The following is a 19,809-nucleotide window of genomic DNA, read 5'->3' as shown; positions in this document are numbered from 1 at the left end:
AAAATCACTTATCTCGACTGACAGCAGCAACTTACCAGATTTTATTTTAAAAACGCAACATTATGCAAGTTGTCTTTCGGGATGGGAGAGGACCTTTTTTCTGGTGCACTCTAGTGCATTAACAGTCTATCGACATTTTTTAAAAAGCTACATTTGCCACATTTTCTTTACTTCCTCTGAATGACAGAAGGCTTCTTCTGGACAGATATTACCCATTATATTAGGAACCTGTTTAATCCAGCTGAGGTTCCACTTATATATTATTCATTGCACACACTGATGATATTATCGTCCTTCCAGATACGGTTCCCCTCTATATGCCCCTGTGTGTGAATAAGAAATAATCCACACCGATGCACGTAGCAATATTAAAGCATATGTGAACAACATGAATGTTTATGAGGGGTTTCCCCTAGAGGATGGGCTCAGGATTCAGGTGGAGGACTTCACAGGCTCTTGCCTTTCTCTGCTGTCGCACATTGTGCATTCAATAAGTCGCACGGCACACGCAAAGAAAAGCTGTACTTCACCTTGTCATAACTCAGGCTTTCACAGTGCTGCTACAGCCTTGTACATAAAGATGATCACTGTTACTGGCCTGAGTTCTCCTTCTGGTTACTGTAGGTTCACTCTGAGGGTTTTCATGGGTTGTTTTCTTTTAATGTTTCCTGTATTTCTCTTCAGCACATCAGCTACCATGTTATGTTGGCCCTCCAAGTTCCACCGCAACAGCTGTGGCACATAGGGCCACGGACACAGGAACTCTGGTAGCGTGCTCTGGTATCTGGCACCAAGATTGAGACAACAGATTGTCCTAAGGGTTGGGGGTATGGCCTCCTTGGATCAGGTTTGTTCCAGCACAGATGCTTGATTGGATTGGGATAGCTTGCTTTGGAGGTTGAGTTATCAGCTTAGGATGTTTGTCATGTTTCTTTAGCTGTTCCAGAGCATTTTTTTGGGCTGTAGTAAGATGTTTGGGGGTGGGCACTAATGTCTGTGGTTGCTATTGCCAACCATAATGACAGCACATGCCAGGAATCAATGTTTCCCAGAAGAACACTGCATTGAAATGCAATAATCAATGTTTTACATTTAGGCTGTCAGTGGTTTGACCGACCGGTGTAGCTTCATTCTGTTGTGTGCAAACACTGTATATAAAATAAAGATTTAGTCACTAATCCTGACAAAATATCAAGTGTACACACACACACACACACACACACGCGCGCGCGCGCACACACACGCACACAGACGCACACACACACACACACAGACGCACACACACACACACACACACACACACACACACACACAGACGCACGTACACACACACACACACACACACACACACACGCACGCACGCACGTACACACTTTGGGTCAAAACATCTTGGATCTTATTTCAAAGTTATTTTTTGACAGAAGCTACAACTGTTCAGCTAGATTAATTACCTTTTTGTTTAAGTATAACCTACACGTATAAAAACTGCCTAAAAAATTAGAAGAAAAATAATAATACAAATGTGACCTACTGAGATCGTCTGCCTGACGAACACTACACACCATACAACAGCAAACAGTACTGTACACTACACATAGTTACTTACACCAGTTTGAATGTGCCAAGAAACAAAGCCCTGCAGGCTCTAATCAAAATGCAGTTTTATATTTGCACATGCAATAGAAGTCTTTAGAGGTTCATGTCCAGCCTGAGTTGGACCAGTTCCTAATTATACTAGCTATAGTTGACTGTAGTTTGACAGCTTTTTGCCTCAGATCTGTGTGCCAGATTTTTTGACTTCTTGTTGTTCCAAATATATCCAACTATATTATCCGTGATCATGTGAGCTATACGAGCAGTGTAGAAGCTAAAGGTGAAGCACACTGGGTGGTGATAGGCTATGTCTGAGAGACTGGATTAGGAAGGTTCTGGTGACAGAGCCAGAATAAAGTGTATGTACAGTAGCAGTAAATAATAAGACTGAGCTACACACTGACAGCAGATACATGCTAGAGCACTGCAAGACTCCAGCCAAGATCCTGGATTCTGCTTGCCAAGTGCTGAGTAGGGCAGCACAGTGGATTAACCCCCCAGCAAAAAATTCATCCCAAGAGCAGCAGGTTTTTTTTCCCTAAGCTGATGCCATCATAAAGATAGCAGGAGAAAAACTTCTATGAATTCTGTCCCATATTAAAAATTATGAGTTTTAAATTGTTGTTGGTTGCTTACAATTATTTCTCTCTTTTTTTTTAAAAAAAGATAATTTTTCCATTTCTGCCCTTTTTCCATTCAAACCCAACTCTGAAAAAGATGGGATGCTGTGTAAAATGTATACAAAAACAGAATCAGCAAATCACATAAACCCATATTTTATTCAAACTAAGTTTACTATTTCAGTTTAAATTTAATGAACCCAACAGATCTCAAAAAGGCTGACACAAAGTAGTCGTTAAAAAAACCAACAAAAAAGCTTGAGGAACATTGTTCTGTGCAAAGTGGAAAACTGTTCTGTGCTCAGTCGAACTGAAATTTAAACTGAATTGGAAAATACAGAGACCACATTCTTCATTGAAAAGGAGCAGCACCATCCAACTTTTTATGAGCACTCTCTCAGGATGCATTTAACAGCATGGCTTGTAGTAGAAGAGGTCAGGTGCTAAACTGGCCTGCAGTCCAGACCTTTCACCAAACAAGACCCCAGACTGTTGAGCAGCTAGAACCCTATATCAGACAAAAATGGAACATTCCTCTGCTAAACGTCCAGCAGCTGATCTGATCAGTTCACAAATGTCTTGACTGTTGTAAAATAAGAGGGGATGCCAAAAGCGGTAAACAGCCTCCTGAGGTGTTTTGCGATGTTTTGAACTCACACATGCACTGACAACACAGTTCCATCCCCCATCCCCATATAAACAGACGACACAACTACCACTGTGCAATACTTAATTTTACGTGCAGTAACACACACTGTAAATACATAACACTATTTATTTAATTTTTTTACAGATTTGTATATTTGTACATTTTATATTTTTTTCTGGATACTGTTCATACATATATATACACACATATATATACATATACATACATATACATATATATATATATATACATACATATATATATATATATATACACATATATATATATATATATATATATATATATATATATATATACACACATACATATATACATATATATATATATTATATATATATATATATATATATATATATGTATATATGTATATGTATATATATATATATATATATATATATACATATACATATATACATATATATATATACATATATATATATATATATATATACATATATATATATATATTATATATATATGTATATATATACATATATATATATATATATATATATATATATGTATATATATATATATGTACATATATATATGTACATATATATATATATATATATATATATATATATATATAAATATTAGTGCTATATATAGTGCTGCAGAAATTGTGCACCTCACCCCCCTTTCTTTTCCCACATGTTTGTACTGAGTAGGAGATGCTCTGTATCTCATTGCACATCTGTATAGTGACAATAAAGGCATTCTATTCTATTCTATTTTACTGCCATCAAATTGAAAATGACTTTATTAAGTCTTTAAATTGTACATTTTCTCGCTTTAAACATTCGATTTGCTCTGATATCCTATTGTGAATAAATATAGGTTTATAGGTTTGTAAACCACTACATTATGTTGTTATATACATTTTACACAGCACCCCAACTTTTTTGGAGATATGGTTATAGGTTTTCTTGCAGGTCTTAACTAGCGAGGTAGCTGGATTCTTGAGCTACTTGAGCTCAGATTTAAGACAACTCCCAACTGGTCAGATTAATCTGCATCATTTATGGGCTACTAGAACCGTATATTTAGGTCTCTCAAAAACTGGAGAGTGCTCCATCAGTTAAAGACGAGTTTCAATAACTGTAACTGATTCTGGTGGTAGTGGTTCACTGATCTAATTTGTTGAAGAGACAGACAGATGTTCATCCAAAGTGTTTTTTTAAGTGCCTGCACCAATCAACAAAGTTTCAAGGGATAACTTTCCAGATGGTTCCATGTAAAAAACCACCCGGGAATGCTCCACTCCTGTTCTTCGGTTAGCTGCCAACTTACAGTGTTTGTTAAGTTACGAGTAGGCTGTAAAGATTGTTTCTTTACTAAAACTGCTGCATGCTGTGGCTCTGATTTTCTGGCTTTTCTTAAGCTTGAAAATCAAAACCACAAATATACCATAGCACTCCACTGATTTGGCTGACAGTACAGTGCAGTCATGGTTAAAACCTAAGCTTACCTGTGCTTTATCGTAGGCTCAACTCAATAACTGAATCCATTCCAGAACCATATGAACCTGAATCAAACCTCTCGTTTTGACTTATGAGCGGTGTTTCTACCTTTGAGTTGCTGTGTCTCTCCACTTTGTCACCATCCTTCTCTTTCTTCCTCTCCTCTTTTTTCTTTTCATGCTCCTTCTGTGAACAAAATAAAAAGATAGTGTGAGACAGTGGCGTATAGTGGGTGCCACCAACACACATATCCATTTAACTCATGTACACACATTTATGTGGGCCTGTTGTGCTCATTTTCAGCTCCACATTTTTATTCTTCGACTCTACTAGACTAGCTTTGCATGATTCCTAGTTTAAATTGTTCTTATGTAAGCATGCTGGACCCTGCAGCCCATCACTTCATCCTCTATGTGAAACCAGTTGTTATAGCTCCTCTCCTTTAAAGCCAACTTAATTCTGATTGGCTGTCACATGCAAATAGAAGGTAATCTGCAGGTGGGTGGGGTTCTGTGTCTGAGTGGAGCGCATTTTATCGAAAAGTTTCAAGACTAGAAAAACTATCAGCAGCCTGAGTTTTGACCCACAGGGATTACACAGTGACATCATTATATGAAACTCTGGCCAAGTTTGATATGTCCACCACTGTCACAGTATGACAGAAAATAAGGAAAAGCATAATAAGTCCATTTTAAGCCTAGGTCAGTGTGGTTCTTTGACTGGAATTCTGGTTATACAAGTCCCTTATTCTTCTTGGATGGTGACAACTGGAGCTCTTATTGGCTCAAGTAGACATGAAACTGATGAAAGCCACAGTACAAAATCACAAGCTACCAACGGAAGCTGAAAAACGAAATTTTGGAAACTGCAATTTCTTAAAATTAATTGGTAACTTTATATTACGGCCCATGACTAAGGGTGCAAGTCCCCTGCAATAAAATCAATTTCAGTGTGTACAGTGTGTATCAAGAAGAATCACAGTGCTTTAATTACAGAGCTGTTCACTGGTACCATCGAAACATGTGCTGCTAGACTCGACCCCAGACATGCTCGCAACAACTGTAAGTTCTGTTTGTGAAACTACATTCAGTAATGTATTTTAAAATGCACCTCGAACTCAAATGTCCCTTTTGGAATCAGATGATTTAGACCAGTGTTTCCCAACCTTTTGGAGCCACGGCACATATTTCACATTAGAAAAATCACACGGCACACCGCCAAACAAAAATGTCACAAAAAGCATATTGATCATTTTTCCCCATGCAGAAGGCATAGTGGAATTGGCTCTGTTTGTCCCCTGTATACCTTTTTTGCTTTCTTCTGACCACTACTCATGCTAGGCCCTTCATCTGGGTTGGAATTTTCTCCAGGACCCAGGTCAGACTGACTGCTTTTTCTTTTCAAATATTTGTCTACTGCTATTACACAGTGTGTCCAATGACAGTCATTGGGTGTGTCATCTCACAGCATGACCATTATGTAGTTTCTTCTTCGTCTTCTTCAGTTTTACTGGCAGTTGGCAACCCATTTAATTAGAGCAGGTAGTTGTACTGCCCTCTAGTGGAAGAGCATGTAATTGTTTTGCCCATTACTCACACCGGTCCCTTAGAGTACTAATCAGGTGGAACCAGATAATCTTCCACAGCATACCTGATCATTAGTAAAGTAGTTGGGAAACACTGATTTAGATACACTCTGTATTTTATTTGAAATTCAAACGATATTATATTTACCTATAATATTTAAAGGTCAGCACATAAGGAGGTAACAAGGCAGATTTAGATAAAAAAATAAAATAAAATTATTTGCAGTGTAATTTGTTTCTCTTTTCCTGTAAAATACCCAGAATTGTGGCACTACCTTAAATTTCTTATGCACTACTTACATTTACTTATAATGTAAATTCTTGTTTCCTGTAAATGCACTACTTAAAATTATTTACACAGTAAGTATTAAATAAATAATTTAATTATTTCTTTGTTTTCTGTAACAACCTGATGTGTTACTTCCTTTTTCTAGTGTGCCTGCCTTTAAGTATTTGGAGGTAAATATAATTACACTGTAATTTCAAATACCTTGAAATTCCATTTAATTACAGGGGAATTGTGCCCTTATTTGCAGGTGAGATTATTAAGTGTTACTAATTAATTAATTAGATGAATTTGGCAGAACTGAGCAGCTTTAGAGCACCAAAGTTCATTCCTACCCCTGACCCTATTCTCATGGCATCAAGCTGAACTCATCAGTACAGAAGTACATAAAGAAATGTTGAAATTGGTAAAAACCATAAACCATCATGACATTATCTGAGAGAGTTGTGTGTTTCTATGCTAAGTGGGATATTGCTGATGGCAATAACTAACATGGCAATAATAAATAATTGAATTAAACCTCCTTAATTTTCTCTGCTTAGCTCAGGACAATATTTACATCAGCAGAAGTTACTTTAGATAACATTAACTATAATAATGCATGTTTACACACAGTGGGCTTGACCATACATGCATAAAATTTGTAGCAGTTATTAACAGATTTACAATTCTACACTCAACAATTCAGGTGCAACAGAGCAAATCAAACTGATAATTACAATATTTTCCTGATACACTGAACTGACACTTTGCTGTCCCGTGATACTATAATTAACACATAACACCGCTCAGGAATCGAGAAACAAGCCACTTTTCTTCACCTGATAGTGTTCTATATGAGAACGCATAAGTTCGACTGGTAAAGATTTGCTGTACCTCATAGCAGGTTGGAAACAATTACATCCCTTTCCTTAATGTGATTATAATGCGCCCACAATGCAGACTTAATGTGCAGACATTATTAGCGCGCAGAGTCGATGTAATGTTTTCAGGTTAATGCTGCTGTCTTGCTTTGTTATATGTAAATGAGTCAGCACTGATGCCAACAGGCTTTAGCTAATGACTGTCAGGATGCCAAAGAGGAAAGCTTTAGTTTAGCAGGTAAAGCCTACAATCTAGCCATCATGACAACAATAACCGCCTCATTCTCTCCCTCGCCGGCTCTACTCTCAGTGCAATTACTTGAACATCAGAAACAATAGCTTCATGATCATCAGTATTTACAATGGTGCAAATCAGAACGAGCACTGAGGGCATCTGCTGTTATTATGGACATTGTATCTTTTGCGAGCATATGAAGTCAGCGGTTCTTTTTTGTTTTGATTGTTTTGTTTTTTAAACTTTAGAATAGTGGTATGAAATATTAAAAAGCAACTATATTATAAAAAGAAATGTCCAATGTCAAGTACTGTCACAGGGGAAAAATTTGCACTTGAATTTTAATTTCGGATCCTTTGTGTCTCTCAGGGGAAGCGACAATAGCTGCTGTTTATACACGAGCAGCATAACAGATACTGGTCTCAGTTCTGCTTCAACTGCTTCTTGGCTGTTCATTTACAAGACATTGGCTGCATCTTCCCTTATTGTTTTCATATCAATCACCAAGTTAGAGTATATTATCATGAGGCTCTGGCAGGCAGCAAACTTCTAACTCTATCATCTATGAGCTAATGAGGCTAGCATTGGCATTAACGGGGTATTATAGTCCCATCTGATCATCACTAATAAAACACAATAAATTGCGGCTGGGATCCTTTCCCTGCTATTATGCTGGCTATGCTTCTAACTTGATTTTTTTGTTTTGTTTTGCTTTTTAAATTAGTTTCCCTCTGGTTGACCAGGGTAAACCAAAATAATGGAGATTCTCATTGGCTCCGCTTTGAGAGTCACACCATCGTCAGGCAGCATATCAAAGAAATTTGTGCAAATTACATGCATGCTGTGTGGTCAAATGTTTGTGCATGTTGGAGCCATCAGTGTTGTCTTTACTAGACTAATCGTTACATTACTTTTGCATTTTCCCATAAATTGACCTGAAACACACAGTCTCAGAATTACCACTTAACAATCTAAACCTATAGGCTACAGACCCACACACCAACACAAATCCCTGATCTAATGAGGACACACATAAGATCTTTCTCTTAGTACAGTATGAACACAAAGCAAAGATGAAGTAATATCAGAAGTAAATGTTGCTCACTGGCTAATAGTGTTAGGATTAATGAGTAACAAGCAGAATATTCAGATTACTGTTTTTGTTGTAATAAATAACCAAACAAACTTTTTCAAATAGGCAACCTAATACCATACCATGAAGCTCCTGGCACACAGTTTTTGTGCTGATGTTAATGCCAGAGGAAGTTTGGAAAGCACAGCGCTGGTGATTTTGACACCCCACTCTGTAACATTACATGGTCTCCCACTGCATGGCTGAGCTGCTGTGGTCCCTCCACTTTGCAATAATACCACTTACAGTGGGTTGTGAAAAGGGGGAAGAAAGTTTCATGACTTATTGCAGCAGTGGCATCCTATTATGATACCACACTCCAATTCAGTGAACTTCTTAGAATGACCAAATTCCTTTACAAATGTTTGTAAAGGCTGATTTGATACACCTGTTAATGGTAACTTGCTGGGTGCTGACCAGTATAGCATTTAATACTGGTAAACTAAAACTACAGTGCATTTGGAAAGTTTTCACCGTGCTTCACTCCACATGTTGTCATGTTACAGTCTTCTTCCAAAATGGATTGAACTCATTTTCACCTTAAAATCCTACACACAATACCCCATAATGACAAAATGAAAAAGGTTTGCTTGAATTTTTTACAAAAACCCCCCAAAACAAAATCATAACATGTATGTAAGTATTCACAACCTTTGCCATGACACTTAAAATTGAGTTCAGGTGCATCCTGTTCCCACTGATCCTCTGTGATAATGGACTCCACCTGTGGTAAATTCAGTTGATTGGACATGATTTGGAAACGTTGATAATAGGAGACTGGGACAAAGGTTCATCTTCCAACAGGACAATGACCCTATGCACACAAGAGAAGATAACAAAGGAGTGGCTTCGGGATCACTCTGAATGTCTCCGAGTGGCCCAGCCAGAGCCGAGATCTGAACCCGAGTAAACATCTCTGCAAAGATCTGAAAATGGCCGGGCACCAATGCTCCCCATCCAATCAGATGGAGCTTAGAGGTTCTGCATAGAAGAATGGGAAACTGCCCAAAATATGTGTGCTAAGTGTGCAGCATCATACTCAAAAAGACTTGATGCTTCAAATGTTGCCAAAGATGCTTCAATTAAGTACTGAGCAAAGGCTGTGACTATATATGTACATGTTATATTTGTGGGGGGTTTATTTTTAATAAATTTGCAAATATTCCAAACAAATGTTTTCAATTTGTCATTGTGTTTGTATTGTGTGTAGAATTCTGAGGTGTAAAAGGAATTTAAACCATTTTAGGATCAGGCTGTAAAATGACATAATCAACAACGTACTTGATGAAGAAGCAGCTAGTGTGATCGAGGACTCTCCCATACTGTAAAAAAACAAAACACATCTGAAATCTTTCTATGGCTGAATCTTCTGAGGGCAGGATGGAAAGATCCAGGATTGGGCCCAGCTGGTTGGCCAATTATCAGAAAGAGAATTAAAGAAGCTTGTCTCACTTGTCTCAACATGACACTAACACGGGACTCAGACATAAATCTAGAAGACTACACGGCACCAGAACACAATCACAGCAAGACACCACCACACCAAACAGTGAAAGAGGAGATGTGCACCTCCTGTCTGCTCTTGTCAGTCTGCGAGGACGGCGAGGTGGTGGGAGGAGTCGCTTCAGACGACTTCTGCTGGAAGACAGAGAATTTCAGACAGAGGGTTAGACATGAAGACGAGGAGAAGGGGGAAAAGAAAAAAAATCAAGAGAGACGAGAAGAACAAGGAGGGCACAGTATGGAGAGAGAGCGAGACGGAGGGGGAGGAGAGTGAAGCAGAGACAGGAGTGACTTAATTAGAGGGAACGAAGGATTTTCTCCACTACAGCAGAGTAGTCTTTGCTTCAGGAGATGCAGCAAACCAAGGTTATATTCAGCCCCGCAGCTGCACAGGATGAATAGTCTCTAAATAGAGACTCACATCACACACAAAGCCACAGTTACTGAGTGTAGGGACGACCTCTATTAACCTGCCGTTGACCTTCGAGACAGACCGACAGCTGGGTTTGCATTGAACTCTGCAGCCAACCAGCTACAGTAAATAGTTGTTTTTCTGTCCATCACAGTGTTTCATAGAATAGGAATCAGCTATCAGGCAGCATGACAGTAGCCACATCCTCCTCTGACATTACAATTGTGGAGAAGTTGAAAGGTTGTTTGTATTGTCTAGTAGCAGACATCCCCCAAGGACCGCCACAGATACCAGGCTTTTTCAGGAGCAATAAATTCATGAAATAGTCTCATTCTTCAGCCCTTGGCAGGAAATGAAAACCTATTTTCTCTGTATGCTTCTTGCTCAAAGAGATGAGTGACATATTTGGTGATTTCACCTGACATAGATCACTGCTTTCTACTCACTGATTTAAAATATCGATCTAGTCATTTCCTAATAAATGACTTTATATCTGACTAACTGTTATTTAGTCGTGGTAATTTAACATAACATTTAAGCACAAATTTAGAGGGAGTTTGAGCTACATTAAGTTTTCTTCTTATTTACACCAATTAGGCATAACATGATGACCATGTGCCCAATATTGTGTTGATCCGACTTCTGCTGGCATTCAGGATATGAGCTGTAAGGGTGCACGATCAATCAAATAACAGATAGCTGTTAGGGGGGAAATTTGAAAAGGATATGGTCCACAAAGGTTCATTTCCATCGCTGCACACATCTGCATGCATAATATATTACAGATTTCATGTTTCAAGTCAAACCTTATATTTTGTTGATTTTACACTTCTGCATTCTGCAAAGAAAATCTATCGTGAAAGGCAGCCCAACACCAAGGAATGAAAACACAATTTCTACAGTAATTACTGCCATTTTCAGTCCGTCTTCAAAATCCATACCAATCCAATCCCATCAGCCACTTCATCACATAACAGTCTAAAACTTTCCTGGCTGTAATGAGACATGTCAGTTAGCAGATTGTTAACAGTTGTGATGCTACCTTACCTTTGTCTTTATCTGTTCCTTGTTTATTCTTTGCCATCTGGCTGTTTGCTGCCTTTCTACATGCGCCACGGCTCCAGCTACCTCCCTCAAGATTTGCACATCGTCTCCACTTACTGCCTCTCCACACAACAGCTGAACAGAGTAATTATTCCTAAAAGCAGCAAAAGTAATGAGGTCATAAAAGCACTAAAAATATATACATTTCTTTTGCAGTCTGTTACGTGGGTGAAAATGACACAGTGCACCGCCTTAGCCGCGTGGAGCAACGGTGAAATGTTTAACAAGATTTTGCCCAGGACCAGTAGAAATGAAAACCATAAAAAGCGAGAAATGTTAGGGTCTGAAATTACTTTAATCATGCTCTCGTGATAAAACTACAATCCACACATACTGGAGGAAAATTAGAGAACTCCTGGGTCTAAATTTTAACTCCCTAATGTTAGCAAGATACAACCCCCTCAACACTATTGAAGCATTGTAATATTATCTTGATGCAGAACAGAACAAAAAGCAGCCAACATCCAAAAAAGGCTTTGAATGTTCTTCATAAAGTCTGGAGAGCTATTCCTGAAGTTGCCTCAGAGAGTTCAGGCTGTGCTGAAGAATAAAAGGAAGCCATACAAAATATTGACTTTCAAACTTGTTAGAACCGAACTTCTAAACTGCATTTCCATGGATGTTTGTAGTCTAAGGAGCTTGGAAAGAAAAGCGTCTGGACTTCTTTAGGTTTTTTGAAGGCATTTCACCTCTCACCCAAGAAGCTTCTTCAATTCTAAGACAAACTGGTGGAGAGTCCCCAAAGAGGGTCATGGACCCCGTATTGATCCTCTACCTAATCACCTAGCCCCACCCTATCATGTGATTTCCTGAGGTCAGATGGCCCAGGATCTGAGTGGGCATTAAGGCATCTGGGAAGGGATCTCAAAACTGGATTATTGATGGCAGACAGTTTGTGTCGTAAGCCACCGCCTCTGTTCAAAGATGGTCGTTCACAGTGGACATAGACGGCTTCTTTCACTCCTCTTTCAAACCATGTCTTCTCTGTCCAAAACCACACCTGTTTTCACACCTTGGCTCGTGTGATTAGGTAGAGGATCAATAGGGGGTTCATGCCCCTCTTGGGAGACTCTCCACCAGTTTGTCTTAGAACTAAAGAAGCTTCTCGAATGAGAGGTGAAACGTCTTCAAGAAACTTAAAGAAGTCCAGACGCTTTTCTTTCCAAGCTCCTTAGACTCCGATGACCTGGATGACTGAGAACCTTCACAGACACATGGATGTTTGTACGTCTCATTTTCCTATCACAAAGTACTATATCTGAAAGACTAACTTTCTTTCCCATTTAAATCAGCAGGCCTTTCAGACACACTGACAGAAAATGGCCAGAATTCAAAAAACAAGGATGTGGCCACTTCATTTCAAAATTGCAAAAAAAACCCCAGAAGAGCAGACTAAGAGTAAATTTTGGACATGTATTTCCTGCTGGAGACGCCAGAATAATATAGAGCTTTTTTTGATAAACATTACATTGGGGATTCTGGATAATTATGCTCATTATCCCATCATCATCTCATCTCAGGATAAATCTTTATTATAAACTATTCAACCAAATACTGCTGCTTTTCCACATGTATAAATAACTGCATTGCTTGTTTTTATATCCTGCATGCCATGTGATGCTGCAAGTGGTTCAGATGTGAATCCCTATTACAGCTATTACATATTTTTGTATTTTCACTGGCATCTTTGCATATTTGTTGTTAAAAAGTAAAAATAGTACCTTGTGATCATGCAGACTAAAGGCGGGCCGACTGTTGTGATGGAGGTTTGGACTGTAATTTACAGTTTGCTTTCACATCCAAACAATTTGTGATGTTTCCAACTAAACACTGAGCTTTCTGTTACTTCAAGCAAACTTCAATTTGTTTTGGACAATGCTTCCATCTACTGATTTTTTTTTTAACAATTACTGGTGTCTGGTTGATCATCATTTAATGCTTCATTCCTATTAATTGAATAGTCACATAAGGAGACATTAAGAATTTTATTCCTCTTGTCACGAAGACAGCATGAAACTTCTCTCACTGTGAGATGAAGCACCAAAGATATGAAGAAAAAAAAGATAATGTCACAACTCTTTCTTATATTTTATTTTTTTGTCTTGGAGAATCCAAAATAGCAAAGTGTGTACCTGAATTCAAACAGAATGAAGAGTTTGTATGTGTCAGCGGAGTTCAGAGTAGAGCAGCTGTTCCTTTGCATCAAAAGGAGGCAGTTAAGGTGGTTTGGGCATGTGATTGCATGCAAGCTCGAGGCCTTCCTTTGGAAATTTTCTAGGCGCATCCAGCAGGGAGAAGGCACAGAATAAGATCCAGAACTTGTGGGATTATATGTTTCACAATGCCCGGGAGTGTACTGGATCCTCAGTGGAACTATAAAATGATCGCTGGTAGGTAGGAGGATATTTGGAATATCCTTTTTACCCTCCTGCTACCATAGAGAACAGGACAGGATGTATATTTATAATTGTCCATTTTTGTTAATTAAGCGAGTGTGTTGACTCATGCTACCAGAAACAGCTGAACAGTGAATCCAATTCTTGGTCCAAGCTCAACTGATCCCACCTTGATGATCAGACAAACCTTCCATGGTTCAATTGTAGTAGCAAGTTTAAAACAAAGGAAAGAAAGAAAAGAAAGCTGTGGGTGTCAGTCCTGTTGTCTGAAACCAAGCTACAAAGTTCCAGCAGCACACTGTTGTTAAGCTCCTGCACACAACACTGTTTGTTTTGTTGGAAGCTAACATGAGGCTAAAGTGATGCATGCCAACACACTCTTTAGTATTTAACTCTCTGGGAAAAATACATTTCAAGAAAAGATGTTACACTGTATCACTAACATCAACCCACCTTCCTTCCTTTCTCAGTGCCATCCTCCCCTCCTCCGCTCCCTAAACCACCTCAGGGTGGAAAGTAACGCTGACTACAGTATGTCTTTCTGAGGCCAGAACAGAGAACTGTTTTCTCTATTTTTCATCTTTCTACATTTCTCTTCTCCTCCCTCCCCCTTCTACTGCTCTTGTTGCCTGTGGTGGTGAAAGCAGCGCAGCTGAGATGTGAATTCAGAGCATTTTCTACCCCCCCTACTCATTCTGTTGATGTCTTTTAAGGCTGTTTTTTATACACTTCTCTCAAAACTTCCTCATGTTCTGACTTTGATGCTGCTGGAGATGTCAATACTAAACAGGCACAGATGGGCTGATGATGAAGATAAAGAGAAAGGAGGCTGGAGGGTAAGAGGGTGAGGCTAAAGGGATACAGAGGGAGGGGAGGGCGAGGGGGGATATAAAAAGGATAGATAACAAGACTAGTACGCACTGGGTGAAAGAGGATGAACAGAGGTTGAATAGATATTAGGACTTGGAGATAGAAGTGTCTGGCTCTCTACTGTGGTGAGTGCTGATAGTGAGAGAGAAAAATGCTTAACATCTTTACTGAAATTTGTCTGCTGGCCAGACCTTTAACAGCTTCATTTGTACTCTTACAGAGAACACTTACCACAGAGAAGTGGAACAGTTACACAGAGACTAATAAAACAAGAATTATGGAGGCCGAGGGATAGTGTTAGGTGTTTGAGCTCTAATCCACTTCCACAGTGTTCTCACAAAGCAGTCTGTTAAGTGACCTTGAGCTAGGTGTTGTGGTTAGAGATGCACTGATTGATGGGCCAGGCCCACTCTTGGCCCTGACAAGTGAACGAGCAGTGAGTCTTACATATGTCCAGTAATGACACACACATTACTGGACACACACACACACAGTTATTCAGGAAAACAGTTGCGTGGACACTCACAAGTGTCACTAACGTAGAAGCCTCTCACCACAGGCTATGTTCTCCATCTCTCAAAACAAACATCGCATCTGTAACAATTTCCCCAGCAAGAAGCCATACTGCTGCTCACTGATGGTCACCTCTCTTCTTCACCTAGCTTCAACAACTGTTTCCCATATCTTCATGGTATGGCTCGTGGCATAACTTTATCCCACTAAAGTTACTACAGCTCTGTACATCACACTAGCTTTAAAAATGAGGTATAGGGATGTGTTTATTCTGCATTTTTTGTCAATATTCTGAAAAAATAACCTGAAAGAAACTAGAAGGTGTTCTGAGCTTGGCTCTGCAGGGAGTTTTTCCTCCCCACAGTCACCAAATGCTTGCTCAGAGTTCAGCATGAACTCTGTTGGGATTTTCTTTCTCTCATTTTAGAGACTTTGCCTTATAATAACCAGTGCACTGAGAATAAACAGGTGTTCTAGCTCAAAGAGATAACAGCTTTCAGACTAGACAAAAGTTGTGGACATCAAATCATATGACTGAGAGTGTTACCTAACTGTTCACTTTGAGCAAGTGCTTGGCAAATCTTTGCAACGGTCGATATTCGAGCTCCGCCTAATGTGTCTTTTTTTTATACTGAGCTATTTAGTGAGCTGCAGTAAACATGGCTTGAGTGTACATGCTGTTTTTTTTAAGTGCTGCAATTATCTGTCACACACATTCAAGAAGCATCACATGAGACTCAACTCGCCATTAGGGTCCTCAAGTGTTTTTAAAGTGTTGCACTGAATTGTGTTTTCTCTCAGCAAAAAGAGCTGAAGTAATGCAAGTGACAAGCTTCAGTATTTAACTGGTCTGAGAACAGTCCCTTGAACCAGACTGTGGGTTTAAAAGGTTGAGATGATAAATGTCTTGAAACTATATGTAGTGTGTGTGCATAGACTCACAGATGATTTTGAACCTGGCTAACATCAAGCAGGCAAATATGAGGATGATTATTTATAACCGTGAACTGAATCATGCTTTCATGAGCAGAGACGTTGCAGGTTCTTGGAGCAGGAAGGCTCATTAAATCATGTGAGGAAACACATGAAGAAAAAATAAATAAATAAATAAAGCAGCAGATACCCAGCTTTCAAGGCTAACACTGCTAGCTTGGTACTGCTGATGATAAGAGCTAATGTGTTTTTTTTTGTTTTGTTTCTTTTAATTTCCATGATTTGAATAGACACAGTAATTTATTTGGATCATGGCTTGGAGAATGCAACCATCATTGCATCCATATATTATATTGAAACCTGATGTAATAGTGAATAAAGTTACACAGGTTCAACATCCTGTTAATTTTGCTCATTAGTATTTAAAGAACCAAGCACCTAGAAGTAGGATCGCAAATGGCAACCAACTGAATACAAACTAGAAAACTATTTTTTGGTAGGGCTTACTGAGGTTGGACAATGGAGAAAAAGCTTATTATATATTATACTCATTTTTGACCATGACACTCCCCTAAATTCTATACAGTAGACCCATAAACCAATTAAATAGATTATTGCTTTTTGTAGAAAATAAATAGCGGAAATACTACCCAAGGAATGGGAGTTTGAGGGTTTTATGCAGTATCATACAGGCTCAGAGTTACCGGCAGTACAATATAATTGGCTGATATTAGCCAATTGTCAATATATAACCGTCTGCATTTAGAAATACTGATAAATAAAAATGAAAAAAGTAATGAAGAAACGTGAGAAACATCCTTCAGCCATGTTATGAGTGTTGATGTTGCATAGTCTGGCCACCAGGTCCCTTTGCAACTTCCCTGCTGGCAACACACGTGCTTGGAATGTCACAAAACACAACAACCAGCTGATCCAAGTGGTCGGGAAAAGTGCAAAAAATGAAGAAAAAACAACTACACATTAAAAATAATAGGGGAAATCTGCTTATGTTTTGTGCCTCTGAAAGAAAATAATATGTTGGCCAATATACTGGAATATTAGATTTTAAAGCCAGGTTTGCTGGCGTCTCCCTTAGAGATTGAGTGAATAATTCAGTCATTCGAGAGGGGCTCAGAGAAGAACTGCTGCCACTCCACGTTAAAGAAGCCAGTTAAGGTGGTGCAGGTATCTGACTAGGATCTCTCCTAGGTGAGGTGCTCTGGTTATGTCCTGCTGGGATGAGGCCCCAGGGTAGACTGAACGCAGGACCCAACTGCTTAGGCTGCTGCCCCTGCAACCTGGCCCCAGATAAGCGGAAGATGTGTGGATTGATGGATGGACAGACACATTTGGTTTTAAATCACCAAATAAGAGTATCTACAGTTTTGTGAAAAAGTGTTTGTCCCCTTCCTGATTTCACTTAAATGCTTCAGACACAAAATGCAGTTTCTAAATTAGAGTGTTTATCATTAAGGGGAAAAAAATCGAAAGCTACACGGTCCTGTGTGAAAAAGTGATTACCCCCTAAAACTAATACCTGGTTCAGTCGCACTTTGCAGCAACAACTGCAATCAAGCATTTGCGATAACTGGCAATGAATCTTTCACAGCACTGTGGAGGAATTTTGGCCCCTCATCTTTGCACAATTCAGCCACATTGGAGGGTTTGAGCATGAACCGTCTTTTTAAGATCATGCCACAGCATCTCAATCGGATTCAGGTCACGACTCTGATTTGGCCACTTCAAAGCCTTCATTTAGTTTTTCTTAATCCAATCAGAGGTGACTTGCTGGTGTGTTTTGGATTATTGTCCTGCTGCAGAATCCAAGTGCGTTTAAGATCGAGCTCACAAGCAGATGTCCGGACATTCTCCTTCAGGATTTTTGATAGACAGCAGAAATTATGGTTCCATTGACCACAGCAGGTCTCCCAGGTGCTAAGGCAGCAAACAGCCCCAGACCATCACACTACCATAACCATATTTTAATGCTGAAATAAAATGGGCATGTAGGTTTGGATTTGTCCCCCTTAATAATAAACATATCCATTTAGACACTGCATTTTGTGTTTACATGTGTTATCTTTGTCTAATATTTACAACTCTTTGTATATTTACAACTCAAACATACAAAAAAATAGGAAAAAAACTGTCTTTTTAAAAATTCCCATATTAGTTCTGCTCTACTGTCATAGCTGATTCCAGGGCAGCACTCCACTGGACACAGACTCCTGATGTCATGCTGGAGCCACTCTTCCTGTTTGAGGGTTACAGTTCCTACTGCTGCTATGATCACTGGGACCCTTGGGACTACTTTGAATGTCACCTTCTACATATTTCTGATGTTACTATCAGCCACATCTATAGCAACTGTCGTCCGTTGTCCTCTGCTTCTCATCCGCCGCCACTTATTCTGGTTGGTTAGTAAGCAGCTGTTTGTCTGCCTGGAACAAAGTCCCCAGGATGTTAGCTCTGTTGTTAACGATCATTTTCAGCGAAAATCAAACCCTTAATAGCGGGTCAATCTCTGCTTCAGGTGGATTTAATGTCTACTGTATGTTGGCTAAATGAAAAGGTAACTTATTTAAATTGCACAACAAGTAGCTACGATGTAAGCCGCAATCAAATGTAATATTCAACCCATCCTTTTCACAAAAAGAGAAATCTGTGTTGTTCTCCTGAACCAAAAAAAAAACAAAAACAAAAACGTAAAGTGACCTCTGTCTAACCTTCCCCGTAGCTCATCTGCTATGCACTGACGTCAGAAAATAACATGTCAGAGCATGGCAGAAGTTAACTAGGTTGCCACTGCTGGCTGCTGGAACATGCACAACATTGGTAAGTACTGTGGACACTGCAGGGAGGACACTCATGACTAACACAGGCAAATAAGGTTGAAAATCAGCAGTCTTCCTCCAAGGCGACTGTGCTGCTCTCTTGTGACATTTTTAGGCCAATCACTGGGCTCATCACAGAGGGTTTGCAAGATGCACTTTGATGGATTGTTGATTCCAGTCACACTGAAATTATTTGTGGTTTATACACAAACACAATCCAACTAATTCACTCACAGCAGAACAATGATGGGCAGGCGAAAAAGCACACAAGCATTCATGAGCATGCAAAAGCAAGAGATGACAAAAGACTGCTGCACTCTATCAGGTTCTCTTTTTACTGGCTTTCTAAACAAGTAAAAAAAAAAAACCCAGAACTTCAAGCACTAGGACTTACAAGCGTCAGCAAAGCTGTTTGACATTAGAAAATCTCTTTTTCCCCACTCAGAGTTTCAGAAATGTTGTATCGTATCTCTTGCTAACAGAAGATCTGGCTTCAAATATGGAAACACAGATGTTCAAACAGGTGACTTTAATATTGAATACAAGGACACAAGCTCCTGTTCTTTTGAAGTCAAAAATGTTTGGAAAGTTCTGACATAAGTTAAGTCTCTTATTATCACTTACTTTTTCTTTAGCCTCCTGGAAAACAGACCATCTTCCAAGTTCATAAGTCAGAATTTTCTCCACTTGAGATGTTACAAATAGTTAACTATTAAGCATTAAGCTACAATTTATTCATGTTCCTCACTGCTCAAAACTTAATGTGAAGGACAGAGCCACAGCATGCTGCTAACAGG

General features: G+C 39.2%; 1 protein-coding gene across 7 annotated transcripts in view; it reads right to left on the bottom strand.

Moving 5' to 3' along the window:
* The window catches only part of LOC100701755 (stromal membrane-associated protein 1), a 152,429-nt gene that overhangs the window by 94,634 nt on the left and 37,986 nt on the right, over positions 1–19,809 (bottom strand). Inside the window, exons 1-4 of one of the 7 annotated variants that reach the window (XM_013275811.2) lie at positions 13,188–13,227; positions 11,410–11,560; positions 10,017–10,085; positions 4,455–4,532 (exon numbers count right to left, since the gene is read on the bottom strand). The exons of 1 other annotated variant lie outside the window; for it this stretch is intronic. In XM_013275811.2, coding sequence (XP_013131265.1) covers positions 4,455–4,532; positions 10,017–10,085; positions 11,410–11,560; positions 13,188–13,198 — 309 coding nt within the window. In that variant the 5' untranslated portion in view covers positions 13,199–13,227. Of the gene's footprint in view, positions 1–4,454; positions 4,533–10,016; positions 10,086–11,409; positions 11,561–13,187; positions 13,228–19,809 lie in introns of those variants that run through there. 5 more of the 7 variants (XM_019367024.2, XM_013275809.3, XM_013275807.3 and 2 more) reach the window with 5 other exon arrangements.

Source organism: Oreochromis niloticus, linkage group LG13 (genome assembly GCF_001858045.2).
Source record: "Oreochromis niloticus isolate F11D_XX linkage group LG13, O_niloticus_UMD_NMBU, whole genome shotgun sequence".
Lineage (NCBI taxonomy): Eukaryota > Metazoa > Chordata > Actinopteri > Cichliformes > Cichlidae > Oreochromis > Oreochromis niloticus.
The sequence above is the reverse complement of the archived record's forward strand: the minus strand, read 5'-3'. Positions and strand labels throughout refer to the sequence as shown.